General features: G+C 33.4%; 1 protein-coding gene across 10 annotated transcripts in view; it reads left to right on the top strand.

The window, feature by feature from the left end:
• Positions 1-15627, top strand: part of RUFY2 (RUN and FYVE domain containing 2) — a 95205-nt gene that overhangs the window by 37685 nt on the left and 41893 nt on the right. For 6 of the 10 annotated variants that reach the window (XR_005212094.1, XM_037805406.1, XM_037805403.1 and 3 more), the window contains 7 exons: positions 1253-1318; positions 4108-4177; positions 5633-5734; positions 5869-5985; positions 6851-7018; positions 7668-7765; positions 10233-10352. Coding sequence is in view for 8 of the 10 variants with exons in the window: in XM_037805406.1 (XP_037661334.1) it covers positions 1253-1318; positions 4108-4177; positions 5633-5734; positions 5869-5985; positions 6851-7018; positions 7668-7765; positions 10233-10352 (741 nt within the window). In the remaining 2 variants the exon portion in view is untranslated. The other 4 variants (XM_037805410.1, XM_037805409.1, XR_005212095.1 and 1 more) reach the window with 3 other exon arrangements.

Genomic DNA, 15627 nt, shown 5'->3' with positions numbered 1-15627 from the left:
TGCCTGTGAGAATATCAGAAATTCCCCAGGTGGGGAAGTTTAATATTTCCACATTTTTTTCCCAGTCCCTTAATGCATTTTATTCTCTGCCCAAATTACTCTGGGATGTATTGGGGCTTCACACTAACCTGTACATACCAACCACATCTCACTCCCTTTTCAAAGTTCCATGTAATTATGATATTTGAATAAACTGACCATATAAGTTAAATTATATAGTCTGCTGTAGAAAATATAGATTTTTGCACCAAATAAACATGTCTGCCTTTGGTCTCACACAGGAGTTGAAGTTTTAAAACACAGTCAATATTATCCTTTACCCTTTAGTCTGATTTACCTTAGTCCTAACCAAGTCCATTTCGTTCATATCTCTAGTTGAAGTCTGATCTCTTTTTCAGCTTTTTTAACATTTGCTGTATGGGGTAATGCTGACATTCATAGCTGTCAAACTCGGGCTGAGTCTGAGGTGTCATATCACACAGATACCTGAAGTTCCAGGGACTGACCAGCTTATATGCAAAGAGCTAAGCATCTCAGAATTTAGAAATAACCATTACAACTCAGGAATAGATATAACTGCTGTAAGAGCTTAGAATCTAGGAACCTTTATCATAAGCCTTCCCCTGACAGCCTATGCTCTCAGATTCAGTTCTCAGAGTTTGCATATTATAGTTAGTCGATATTAGTGAGACATTATAATGTCTTTTCATTTCTGGTTTATTTCACTCAACATACTGTCATCAAGGTCCCTCCACCTTGTTGCATACCTCACAACTTCATTCCTTCGTAGTCTCTCAGTATTCCATTGTATGTACACACCACAGTTAATGGCATTCTGTTCATTAGTTGATGTACCCTTAGGCCACCTCCATCCAATGCAAACTATGAATCCTGCCACCACAAACCCCACTGTGCAGATCTTCATTTGTGTTCCTGTTCTCAGTTCTGTGTTTTGTGATAAAATTGATGAGAGCTTATTAGTCACACGCTTACAAATAAATTTTGGTTTATTTCAAGATCTGATTGTTTTTAAATGTAAGATACGTTAATGGTATTATTAAATTTAGTATTAGCATGTTATTTATTTAGCAACAGTTACAGTCATTCAGCTTCTACAGGATTACAAAGATTGTTGATTTTTGTTTTTAGGGCACATTATGGTTTCACAATAATTTTAGATGATTCAGAAGTTTAATTTTGCGCCACTATACCTTTTCAAACTAGTGCAAAGCTACTTTATTTTCCCCTCTAGGAATGTTCAGATTGCTGCCATCTTAGATCAGAAGAATTACGTTGAAGAGTTAAATAGACAACTGAAGTAAGTATTATGGATACTTAGCAAATTTATGAATATTGTCTTAGTTTTGTGTGTTTTCATTTAGATCAGCTTAACCCTATACCTTTTTTTACAAGTCTTGGAGAAGAGGTGAAGAGATAGTGAATGGAGATTAAGAATGTAGAAAGTTCTTGGAGATAATTCACTTTTAATGGAAAATGTGAATCAGATTTTTAAGAAGAATTTTCATAGAATTTAAATAGAATTTTAAACTTATACCTTTAGGGAAAAAAGCTAGTAAGATGGAATTTTATAGCATTTTGATGGTTCAAAATTCATTTTTCATACTTCAAATGGCCTAATATGTAAATGTTGCTATCTTCCATGGTGGAATTTTTCTCCCTACAGTGTCACCTGATCCTTGAAGCCATCAGAGTGAATACTCTGAGAAGAATTTCTGAGATCTGTATGTGAAATAATATAATGCAGTTCTGGCCAGTCAGATATGTGTGAGCCACATAGGTAATTAAAAATTTTCTAGTAGCCACACTTGAAAGGTATACAAGAAACAGGTGAAATTAATTTTAATAGTATATTTTTTACTTAACTCAGTATATCTGAAATATCATTTCAACATGTAATCAATATAAAAATTGTGAATGAGATATTTTATGTTATTATTACTATTTTGTACCAAGTCTTCAAAACCCAGTGTGTATTTTACAGTTACAGCACATTTTGATTTGACTAGCCACATTTCAAGTGCTCAGTGCATATGGCTCATGGCTGCCATGCTGGACAGTGCAGGTGTAGTGAGTAGTATTTGCTACATAGTTAGAGATAGGCTGTTCTCATTAATTAAATTTAATAAGTAAAAATGGCTATCTCTGGGTGATGGGAGTATAGATCATTTATTTTATTCTTTGTTTTACTTTTCTGAGTGTTACACAATCATCATTACTCTTACAATCAGAAAATGCAATTAAACTTTTTGCCATTTTAGAAAAAGAAACTAATACTTGCTTTCCTTCTGAGATTATAGAGATAGGAAAGACCTCACATCAGTATGTTTTTTTTTTCCTTATGAAGCTTTAGGAATAGATGTAGGAAATGCATGTGTATTTTATAATTTATATTCCTGAAGTTGTATTTCTAAATACAGCCTTGTATTGCTTATGTATTTTTAAGGTTTTATTCTTTTTTTTGGAATAGGTAATATATTTATATCATTTATACTTCAAAAGGTATAAAGGGAGCGTAAAATGGAAACCATCTGGTTTCTCTCTTCTGAAGTGTTTGATATACTAGGTTCTTACATCTGCCTCAAGAGATATTTTATGCAAATAAGGAATAATATGCACATATATTCTTATATCTCCTCCCCCTGTTCTTTACATATAAAGTAGCATACTTTTCACACTATTTTGTACTTTCCTTTCTTCATACAACAGTTTATCTTGGAGCCTGCTCCTTTTGGTTCAAAAGAACTTTCACATTCTCAATCTTTTAAATTATGTGTTTTAATCAGTTACAGCAGTACTACTGCTTTACTTTTGTGTGCTTTATGCATTAAAAATGTTTCATTGTCTTTTCTAATTTTAAAGTGGTTCTTGTACATTTAGAATATTCGGAAAGTGTAGAAAAGGGATATTAAACAGAACTTCCCTATTATCCCATCATCCAAAGAAAACCATTGTTGAGGGTTTATTATTTTCAAAGTGCTCCTTTGATTATTATTATTTTATTGATCCGCAAAGGCAAGACACATATTATTGTCCAATTTCATCGATAGGGAAACTAAGCCCAGAAAGGTTTTACAACTTTCAAGGTCATACAGTTAGGAAGCAGAGATGCAAGAACCGTAACCTTGGTCTTCCATCTCTGAGTCCTATACTTGTTCTGTCTCACCACCTGGATACCTTGGTGCAGTTTGTGGAATACTTGGTGTGTGACTTCTTACCTAAGAGTGGCTGTATTAAAAATTATTTAATACAAATGGAAAAAACATTTTTCTTGTTTCACCAGTTAAACTAAAATATCAATACCTGTTTCTGAGGCTAGTATAAAATTTGTGGTATCTATTAGAATTTTTGCTGTAATGTATATACCACATTACATTTTGTTAGAGAAAGCTTGAGATGGTAGTATCAAGCAGGCTTTGAACCACAGACTCAATAAAATATACAATAATTTCTAATCTTGACCCATCTAAACAAAAGTGCCCAAAACTACGTTACGTGGTGTAACCTGACTTTTGGCTTTATCTTTGAAAGGCTGGGTGTTTTTTTAGCTGCAGACTGACCATGTATCCAATGCTGGGTGTCTCATATTCATATTTCTCAAACCTTGGTTGACTTTGGAGGTCTTTAATTTACTATGAAAGTAGAGAGAGGAAACAGAACAGGGCTTAAGTTGAAGACTATGGTTTATATGATTCATTAAGCTACTTAATTATAAAGTGGACGTTTGAAGTTTATCCTTTTAAAGATAATTTCTAATTTAATTTTTAACAATATTTAGTAATCTTTGTGTGCAATTTCTATTCCCAAATATTGTAAGTTAAATGTAAGAAGGACTCTAAGAAGACTTTATAAAGAAATAATGAGCAGCACTAAATGGAGTTTTAATAGAAATATTGATTATTTTACTACAGCCCTTATTGCTCTCCTAGCCAAATTAAGTTACGCAACTAAATGAAACTTTCCTCACAAAAATTTGGACAGGGCAGATGACGCATTTTAGTCAGCATACGGAGTCCAGGATAACGTACTTTTTTTTTCTTTTGTGAGTTTGAATCGTTTTGAATGAGTTTTTCTTTATTATAATTTCAGCAGCACAGTCAGCAGCCTCCATTCAAGAGTTGATTCATTAGAAAAGTCAAATACTAAGCTGATTGAAGAGGTATGGTCACCCAATAATGGATAATTATCTTTCATGAACCTAATATTTGTGATCCTTTTCCATTTTAAATATGAATGCATATATGTTTACACATGTGTATATTATCATCATGTTGAATTGTTGTAATACAGTTGCAATTGGTTATTGTAAGTTATTGAGAAACCACCCTTTCTGGGGCAAATTCTCAGATGGTTGAACTGTGAGGTGGATACTATGTTTGAGATACTGAACTTTAGAAATGAGCTCCAGAAATAAAACTCACATAGACTCTTCTATAGATAAGCTGTGATTCTGATTTTTAAATCTGGATCACCTGTATTTAGATAGAGGAGTCACCTGTAGTTAGAACTTCCCATTAGAATGATATTGTCCCTCTTGTTCTGTTGGTCAGATCACTTTTCTTTACAAGCCTCAGCATGTGATCATGTCCATCCTTTCTTAACCCTCCCATGTGCTCTGTTTTTCTGTATTGTGAAATTGACTATCCAGTGGTGACAGCTCATTTGAGGGAGAACTAAAAATATATCTCAGCTCTCTTTTGAAAACTATTTGTAAAATTGCTTTTTAGATGAGTTTTTTTAAAAATCTATGAGACCACAGAATTATTGCTCTGTTTTCAGAATTAGGCTAGAAGAAAAAATCTGTTATTAGTGCTATGGGCCCTATTTTTCATGTTAATTAGAATTATTATTTCTTTTAGAACTGGCTTAATTTTTCAAACCAGAGAGCATATGATCATTTGCATGACTGCAATTAAGAATATATCTTCATGTTGATGGTTGAACTCCGGAATGGGATCATTATAGGCGCTAGTTTGTGCCTCTTCTTGGCTTTAGATACAATGTGACATTCAGTTTATATCCTTGATAATGTTCTGAGTTTTGTTAATTGCAAGCTAACATTGGAGGGTGATCCTGCTTTGCTTTCCTAGAATCCCTCTTTTCAACCTGAGCTTCAGAGCCAGGCCACTTATTCATATGTTTTCCTCTGATGGTGAGAGTTGTTTCATATTCCTCGTGGTCTCTCAAGTTCCTAATATGTGTCTAGATTTCACAGGTGTCCTAATTGGTTACCATGAACCTCTGTTATTCAGTGATAGTGCATACAGTCTTTCCTTGTAGATATTTCTCTTTACAAAAGTCTTTCAAGTCTTACTGTTGAACACAGTGTTCCTTATATGCTTACTTGGATACTTTATATTCAGGATATATTGTAAATCAGATAAGCATAAAATATGTAGTTTACAAAAGTGGGAAGAAGAGTATAATTTCTTTAATTGATATCTTGGGATCATAAGGAGCACAATTTTCTTATGTATCTATTATGTGAGGGACATTTTACTGCTTTTAGGATTTTATTTTCTACTGTTTCTAGCCATGGGCATAACCTGTAAAGCAAGTAACATAAAGGTGTTAAAAGTCTTTTTTTTTCTTGCCCCTGTTTCATAAATTTTAGTTAGCAATTGCAAAGAATAATATCATTAAACTCCAAGAAGAAAATCATCAACTACGAAATGAAAATAAATTGATTTTAATGAAAACACAGCAGCACCTAGAGGTGAGTATAGACTGCCTTCAAACAGACTGTCTTATGTTAGAAATTGCCACTTTTAGGGACTTATGCATAGAGTAGGAATTTCTGTGCTGTATTAATAGTGGCTATAGAGCAAACAGTTTATGTTTCCTTCATAGGTTACCAAAGTGGATGTGGAAACTGAACTTCAAACATATAAGCAATCTCGGCAGGGACTGGATGAAATGTACAATGAAGCCAGAAGGCAGCTTCGAGATGAATCTCAGTTACGACAGGTGGGTTACATTAAAGTTATGTTAGCAGAATCCTGGAATTTACCCTCAAGCAGACACCATTTAAAGTCTTTTTCAGTCTTATCTTCTCTGGCATGGGCTAGCAAATCCATGCCCTTTAATCTCAAATTCTTTAAGCTCCTACTGTAACAGTGATTTTTAACTATAGATTATAATACATGGTGTGAAATGAATGGGTTATGACCAGCATTTAAAAAAATGAAATAGAATGGATTAGAATGACATTTTCATGTATCAGTTAAATTCATATTAAAAATTAACTTATTTTTAACCTTTTTAAATTGTGAAATATAATATCTGCAGAAAAAGATGAATGTACAGCTTAATGAATTATAAGGCAAATACCTGTGTAACCACCCCTAGCCCATGAACAGAATATTGCCAGTTTTTCCATCCATTTTGCTCTTTGTCTTTAATGCTAGGAAACCTACTCTTCTGATACAAAATTCTTTGAGAAGAAATTGAAACTTTATGAAATGGGAAAAAAAAAGACTGTGAAATGGAATTTTTGAGTTGTCTTTCAGCCTTCACTTGTACACACTGCTCCATTTCCTTTTGTTTAGGGAAAGTTAATAATAAATTTATGAGGTATAAAAATATTTAATTCTTGAACCAGTAAAATAGTAATAGTTAAAAGAATATAGAAAAGTATCTTCATTTTAGCAAAAAAATGCATTTGAAAATATTTAGAATACTCTGATATAGGGCCTAGTTGATTCCCTCTGGTTGGGCTGATAACAGCAATCTACATGTTGAATGGAAGTCTTTCTTGATATCATTAACTCTCCTGTGTCTGATTTTTACATTCTGTGGTGGTGTGTTAATTGAGTGTATGTTCAAATTGCAGGATGTGGAGAATGAGCTAGCAGTACAAGTTAGTATGAAACATGAAATTGAACTTGCCATGAAATTGTTGGAGAAAGATATCCACGAGAAACAAGATACTCTAATAGGCCTTCGACAACAATTAGAGGAAGTTAAAGCGATTAACATAGAGATGTATCAAAAAATGCAGGTATTTCTTGGGATTTCTTGATATATAAATTGAAAATGAGTATTTTGTAGGAAGGATCTGGTTTTTTAAAGATGAGCCCATTTTAACTGTGCCATAATGGTTATAAAAATTAGTGTCATTTTATCTAAGTGGAAACTTAAAGCTTAAAAATAATAATGAAAAGTGGAATCGAACAACAACAAAAAATCACCTATCTAAATTTATTCCTTGAAGAGGATTAAATCTTTTGGGAAAACTCTGATCTAAACATCCAGGACATTTTTGTGAACTTTAAATAGTGAAGTCCTGAGAAAGATTTAATTTTAATCGAAATGCTTTACTATTGTAATTGTGAATTTTGTGATGAAGTGATATAAGTAGAACTGTTACCAAAAGCCCTTTACATTTTAATTAATTTAAAAAATGTCATACTTTACAAGAATTTATTCTTTTCTCTTCCAAAAACATTGAAGGCTCAGTTTTTTTTCTTTCTTGCATTTAAAATGATGACCAGTAGTACTCCTGCTTTGTATTGTAGGAGTAATATAGTCTACAGATTAACTCTGCTCATTTCAAAGTAACAATCCCGTAACAAAATGGTATGAGAAATTTATAAATATTCAAATTTAAAAATCAAAACAATTTTAAGCTTTTATGTTTTTGTAAATAGGGTTCTGAAGATTGCTTAAAAGAAAAAAATGAAATAATTGCCCAACTAGAAGAAAAAACCAATAAAATTACTGCAGCTATGAAGCAGCTGGAACAAAGGTACAGTATTTCCAGTCTTATTTCTTTTTTTTTCATTTCTTCCCTGCTTTTACCTTATTCAACTCTGACACCCGCCTGCCACAGAAACCATACTTTAGGCAAATTTAGACTGGGACACTTTTGCTGCATAAGCCCAACAGGATTTTGCCGTTTTTTTTTTGTTTTGGTCGTTGCATGGCCTCAAGTTGCTTTATATTAGGTTGATTGATTTGAGATTGCCATTTTATAAGATTTTTTAAAAAGGCCTAATGTTGGCAATTTCATGTGGTTCAATCTTTTACATAAAAAGTACACTATCAAAAACCTTGAAAAAATAAAAAATGAATAAAATCAATGGAAGGGTTATCCCTGATTGATTTCCATGCATATTGATTGTCATATCCCTTGCCTTTCACCATCTCTTTATCTGAAATCAAGCATTTTGAGTTGGCAATTCAGTTTTGTTTCTTTGAGCTAGAAACCTCAATCTAGTCCCCAAGTAGTTTTGTTTAAATAGAATTGTTTTTATTGGCATTTTTCACTTTTATTGTTGGAAAATGTAATGAATTTCCATTGCCCTGTCATGTTGGTGTCAACATATGTCTTATCATTGCTTTCTTTGAATCTACTTATGAAAACATAACTATTAATGCTTTATTGACATAGATATTCTTTTATTGACATCCTCTTTCTTCTTTTTTCTTTTTTTTTTTTTTTTCCTTTATCCCCATTTTTACATTTTGGACATCTTTATTACCTTTTTCTGTCTTTGATTTCTGTCCATTCCATTATGAAGTGACAATGATTTGTTAACTCAAACTAGAACAATTGCAGTGTCATTGGTGAAATGTGCCAGCAGTGATACTCAGGACCAGTACAAGCTGGTTAAAGATATATCTTTCTGAAAACCACTTGTATATAAATAAACTATAAGAGACTCAACAATTTTATAATATATTAAATAGAAAATAATTTATGCTATTAAATATTCTTAAAGAGTCTTAGGAACCCTGGACACTTCTTGGTCAGCTGCTATGGTAATATACTGCCATAAAGTAGAATGGATGCACTTGGATTTTCAAAACTACATTCCTCAAACCTTGTGCACAAAGGCTGATTTGAGTATTGACCCTTTGGAGGTCAGGATTCTCAAATGCAGTTTTATCTTTTTTAGCTACTTTTTGATGGAAATAGAAAAATTGTTTAAAAATAAGTTAACCTTTGATTTCATAGTGTATTGGCACAGATATTTTTTCTCATTAGCCCTTTCTTTTCCTAATGGCTCCCTTACTGATTTTTTAATAAAAACATTTAAAAATAGTTTATAATCCAGATTGCCATCTTCCTGTGCTTTAGCATCCTCAGTTTACCATTTCCCCTTAGCCTTCTTCTATGATAGCACAACTTCAAGGCCTACCTCACTCTGACTTTCATTTTTACTTTCTGTAACTTTGGAGAAAAGCTTCGGTTCTCCCCTGCCTTAATATTTCAATTTAATTTGCAATTCAGAGATAACATGAATGTTACTCTCCTTTCCTTGGAAGTGGCATTTGTACTTCCAAAATGTGAGGAATGGTTAAAACCCATTGGTAGGGTTTTAAGGAAGAAATGAAGAGGCAATTTTTTTTTTGGTTAGTTGAATAGAAATTTATCTTACAATTCCCTGCAAGGGGTTACAGCCCCTTGAATGCTTGGGAGATATTTTCTTAGAAAAATATTGAATTTAAATAGAAGAAATTCTAGATGGCCAAAGAAGACATGTAGTGGAGCTAAGCACAGGGAGAAGCAGTGACTTACAAATAAAGACAGAAAAAAATTATAATCATGTTTTTAGCTAATTTTAAAAACTCAATAGTGAGGAGAAAAAATGTTCTCTAGAAAATGATACCAACTAGCATTAAATTCTTTTAATCTTAAAAAATATTTACACACACACACACACACACACACACACACAGCATTGCAGTAATTTATTAAATGCATTAAGATCCTGTAGAAAGGGCTCAGCTATCATTTGGAGTAATTGCAGGTCTTTGCTCTTGGCCTTGTAGCACACTTGATTCCTGACATACAGTTCCTAACATAACATGTAACAGTGTGGCTTCTTCGATTAGTGTAGGCATAAGTACTATGCTTTTCATGGTTTTGTAAAAAGGCAGTAATGCACCTATTATACTTTAAAATTGGATTCATTATGCTCTAAATAAGAGGTAAAATCTGTATTGCTTTGCATTGTTAATTATGATCAGGAAATAAAATAAATTTGAAGATAGTTTTCTGGGCATATTATATGTTTTATTGAAAATCACAGAACAGTTTCTAGACATTGTGTGGCTCTTTCACGTTTGAGTTTGTGAGTTTTCCCCCAAACTTTGTTTTCATTTAGAAATGTTTCTATTTCCCCATTTTTCTTTTATTTGTCTTCTTCACCCTTTTACACCCTAGTTCTAGCCTCAGTTTTACCCAAAGTTGATTTGAATTACACCAGATTGCAGCAAGCAGAGAAGGCGCAGATGGAAGCTGAAGATGAGGACGAGAAATATCTACAAGAATGTTTGAATAAATCTGACGGTCTGCAGAAACAGATCTCTCAAAAGGAGAAACAGCTGTGAGTATTTCATTCTTGGAAATAAATAATTATATGAACATAACCTCCCCATCCCCTGTTTTCTTTTTGCTAACAATGGTATAATACTAATATTTCCATTTGTCTAATGATGCTGTGGGTTCTCTATGCTCTAGGTGTCTATGGCAGTTCTCCTCAAAAAAACAAACAAAAATCAGAAAACATCATTGCAATAATACTTGTATTTTTATTACCTTAATTGTATTTTCCCTCACATAACTTTTTTAGTGCTTCATAATACCTTGTAAGCAAAAAAGACGTGCTAGGTATCATGTTTCCAGTTTAGAGAGGAAGTAAATTCAGCTAGTAAGCATCAGAGCTAGGACTTGAACCCAGGTCTTCCACTAGTGTTCACTCTGTCTCACTGTCTACTTGCTCTGGGAGGGTTTTATTCTTTTATCTATTGTTTAGTATTAATCCCATAGCCATTATGTCTAGGTATTGAGTATAACAGGTCTTTGTAACTGCAAAGGGCTTCTATTATCAAAGAACATACTGTTTTCTGAGAACATTTACAATAATACTTTATATGATAGATTTGTATATCACCAATTAGGGAAGATAACAGTAAATGTCATTGAGTTGGAAAAAAAAGTAAGTTGCCAACAGTATGTAATGTATGATCCCATTTTTTATAAAATTAAACAAAACCATGCATATGTTTATGTTTACATAAGCATAATAAGGGGTCTAAAGACTACAGATTCTTCAGAAGCATTTTTCTTTATACTTTATAAAAATCACTATTTTTTTTCCCAGTAAATATGTACCACTTTTGTAATTAAAAGAAAACAACAATGGAAAACAGAGTTATATACTATGATTAACAAATCGTTCAACAATACCATGTCATACATTATATATAACTTGCTAAGGTATCTTTGGATCCATTGGCTGAGATGTTAAGTTCTATGTCTTTGCTGATTTTCTGTCAAGTAGTTCTGTCAGTGAGAGGGGGTGTTTAAATATCCAACTTTGTGGATTTGTCTATTCCTCCTCTCAGTTCTGTCAGTTTTTGCTTCTTGTATCTGAAGTGCTGTTGTGGTGCCTACAACAAAGACATTGGTATGTCTTCTTGGTGGATTGACTGTTATTATCATTATATAATGTAAATCTTTGTCCCTAGTAATTTTCTGTGCTCTCAAGTGTATATTATACTAATATATCACTCCTGCTTTCTTTTGATTAATGTTTGCATGTATTAATCAAAGATTAATATTTGCATTTTTCCATTCTTTTACTTCTAACCTACCTTTATCATTATATTTGAAGTGTTTTTTTGTTAACAGCATATGGTTTATATTTTTAAATCCATCCTACCACTTGGTCTTTTTAATGGTGTGTTTACCATTTGCATTTAGTGTAATTATTTTTTAAAAATTTTCACAGCAGTTGTAGATTTACAGAAAAATTGTATAGAAAGTACAGACTTCCCATATACCCTCCCACAGTTTTCTCTAACATTTAGTATAATTATTGATATGTTAGAATGTAAGTCTGCCATTTTATTGTTTTCTGTTTTCCCTCTGTTTGTTGCTCCTGATTCATTTTGCCTACCTTTTTTATGGGTTACTTAAACATTATTTGGAATTCCATTTTGGTTTGTCTATAGTGTTTCTGAGTGTATCTCTATATAGATTTTTTTAGTGGTTGCTCTAGGCTTTGCATTATACATATGCAACTTTTCACGGTCTATTGGTATCAACATTTTGATGTATAGAAACCTTTGCTCTGTTTAGGTTCCTTTACCCTCCTCTTTTTATAATATAATTTTCTTAAATATTAAATATTATAACATTAGACAATGCTATAATTTTTCCTTTGGCTGTTAAACATAATTGAGAAAACTTTTTTCCTTGTTCTTTCCTCATTCCTGATGTTCCAAGTTTCCTTCTTTAATCATTTTTGTGTGTGTGTGTTTGAAGGACTTTCTTTAGTCATTCTTTTAGATTAGGTCTGTTGGCAACAAATTCTCTTAGTTTTCTTTCATCTGAGAAGGTTTTGATTTGTGTTTGTTTCTGAAGCATATTTTCACTATTTATAGAATTCTGGGTTGAAAAGTTTTTTTCTTTTCAGCACTTGAGAAACGTTGTGCCACTTTCTTTTCATCTCTGTAGTTTCTAATGAAAAATACACTGTCATTTTCATCATTGTTCCTCTATAGGTATTGTATCATTTCTCTCGAAGTGCTTTCAAGATTTTTTGTCTTTAGTTTTTCAAAGTTCAGTTAGGATGTGCCTATGGATGTCTTTGGATTTATCCTGCTTGGGGTTTGGTCAGCTTCTTAAATCAGTTTATGTCAAATTTGGGGAAATTTCAGCCATTATTTCTTAAAATATTTTTATATCTCCACCTTCTTTTTCCTCTGCTTCTGGGACTCTGATGATATGAATGGTAGACTTTTTGTTATAGTCCTGCAGGTCCCTGGGACTCTATATTCATTTTTTCTCTCTCAGTTGTTCAATTGGGTAATTTCTATTATTTTATTTTAAAGTTCATTGACTCTTTTCTCTCTCATCTTCATTCTTCTGTTGAGCCTATCCAGTGAGTTTTAAATTTGAATTGTATTTTCCATTTGGCACTTCTGTTTATTTTCCTTTTCTTTGCTGAGCCTTTCTATTCTTACATTTGTCTCAGGTGTATTCTCAATTGCTCATGGAAGCATTTTTATATTGGCTTGGCCGCTTTAAAATTCAGCATCTGTATAATTATTTAATATTTTGTCATCTGTTGATTATTTTTTCTCATTCCAGTTGAGATTTTCCTAGGTTTGGTACTTAGTGTTTTTCTGTTGCATCCTGGACACTTTGATATGAGAATCTGTATTTTATTTAAATCTTCAGTTTTAGAAATCCTCTGCTGAAACCATGATAGTGGGGGAATGTGAATAGTGAATTTTTATGCCAAGTTGGGGTGGAAGTACAGGATCCAGAGTGGAGTGAAGAGGGCACCCTCACAACTGCTGGATAGGGATTGAAATCTAGGCTTTTCACTGAGCCTCCACTCACACTGTGAAAAAGGGGATTTGTGCCTTGTTACCGCTGAGGAGGAGATGAAATCTAGGCTCCCCACTTGGTCTTTGATGACACTATGGGAGGGGGTTTGAAGGAAGGCCTTGTTACTGCTTTGTGGGGAAAAGTTTAGGCTCTTACAAGGCCCCCAATGATACTACAGGCTGGGTGGAGAGAGGTACCTCAGTACTTAAGGGCAGTGGTGCAAGTCCAGGCTCCCAACTTGACTTTGATACCAACCCATCGGGAAGGGGTGGGGGGATGGGGAGTGGAAGGGATTCTTGTTACTGCCAGAAGATGGTGGAACTCTAGGTTCCCCACTAGGCTTTTGCTGGCAGGGATGAGAGGCCCATGGATTTTTTCCCTGATTTTTGCTGGAATAGGATATTTATTGTAGACATGATATCTCTTGCTAAGCTGCCTTTCCTGGTCTTTTGGCAAGAGAGAGAGCAGGCTTTTTTTTTTTTTTTGGTCTATGCACTTTGGTGTTTCTGGGTTTGCGGCTTCTCTGACACCCAGTCCAAGCCATATAGGAGGTAAAAAAAAAAAAAAACTCAGGGAACTCACTTGTTCCTGGAGTCTCTGTGTTCTTAGCTCATCTGCTTTCTTCTCTCTACCGTGCAACATCTTCTTAGGTTTGTGTTATATATAATGTCCATGGTTTCTAACTGTACTTAGTGGGAAGAATAGGGAGAAATGCGTCTACTCTGTCTTGTCTGGAACTAGAATTCTAAGATACTCTTAGATCCTACTACAAAATAATATTTTAAGAAGTGGCTTTAGACCACAGAATATTTTCTTGTTTGGAAGCTTGCATTACTTGTACATTGTAAAACTAAAACCCACATTGTAAAACTAGAACCCACCCCCCAAAACGCCAAAACACCTAGCAAACAAAAAATTTCTCTTAATTTTAAGCACTTTCACAAAAGAGTTGCTAGCACTTTCAGGGCTTCCTTTGGCAACCAAAATCACAAGGAGCAGTTAAATAATCAAGTTTACTTAATGATGCCACAGGCTTTGTTGTATGAGTTCCTGTGCCCTAAATGAAACATTTGAAAAGCAATGCTGGGGCACTTTGCCAGTCAGTAGAATACAATCTTGAAACCCTGGTACTCAGTGTTACTGAATCACCTTTCAAGAGTTTGACAGAAGTGTAGTTAAGACACATATGATGTTTAATCTGCAATAATGCAGCTATTTTGATCTCTGCCCAAAGAAAGACCCAAGCAATTTTATAGGGACCTGCTCCTTCCCTGAAGGGCTCAATAACTCAGTAGAACTTAGGTTACAGCTGCAGAGAGAAGATGTTTGCCTCTGTTGAAACCATAAAAGTAGTTTTGTCTCAGTTGGGACCATTTTAATAAAGCATGAACATGTTAATTTGGAGAGCAGAAGGATACTCGGGATCTTTCACATATAGTGAAAATGTTTTCTAAGTTTATTTTTAAATTTTGTTCTTTGTGTTTTTTTCTATTTAAACATCCTAAATTTTTATGTAGTTAAGTTTTCTCTTTCCTTTATGGTTTCCGCCTTTGATGTTCAACATGTATTTTGACAATGTATTTGTAATAACTTAGAAACAAAATTTTTCCTTTGCTTTTCTACTCAGTTTTTTTCTGATTGTAGATCATGAGGCCACTCAAAGAGCACTCTGTACCTTGGTTACTTTAGTTTTAGTAAAATTTACCTGCCCTTCTGTATTCCTTTTAAATGTATAGTGTAATAGTATTTATCATCGCATTGAAGTCTCTTTGAAGTGTTTGATTCTGTAGATTCCATTTTCAGATATCTTTTTTCTTTGACCTGAATTATAAAATCCAAAATCCATTCCACTGGAAAAAATGTGGCTGCAAATGGAAATGTTAATTATATGAGGAAACAGCAAAATGTAATAAAAATATTAACAAAAGTATTAAAATAGTAATTAATATGTTCTCGATATTAAAAAGTTATATTTAAAATTAAAATTTAAAGTACTGGAAACTCTAGCATTATTAGTGTATGCCTCACTTGTTATATCCTCATGTGAGCAATATCTATGGAAATGATTTTTTATGGAAATGAATTTGACTACTTTTGTGTTGTAGCTAGTGCCTGTTAGAATGTTTTCAGCTGGGAACTGGCTTTCCTAGGCCTTCCTTAGCATTGTGGACTTTTTCCCAACATCTTTTTGGTCTTAGATCTGGCCTGTAATTGGTCAGCTTCAAGTAGTAATCTGAAAATGAGTACTTTGTGCCACGGCT

The sequence above is a fragment of the Choloepus didactylus genome, chromosome 15 (assembly GCF_015220235.1).
Source record: "Choloepus didactylus isolate mChoDid1 chromosome 15, mChoDid1.pri, whole genome shotgun sequence".
Classification (NCBI taxonomy): Eukaryota; Metazoa; Chordata; class Mammalia; order Pilosa; family Megalonychidae; genus Choloepus; species Choloepus didactylus.
Note: the sequence above shows the minus strand (reverse complement) of the source record. Positions and strands in the feature narration are given on the sequence as shown.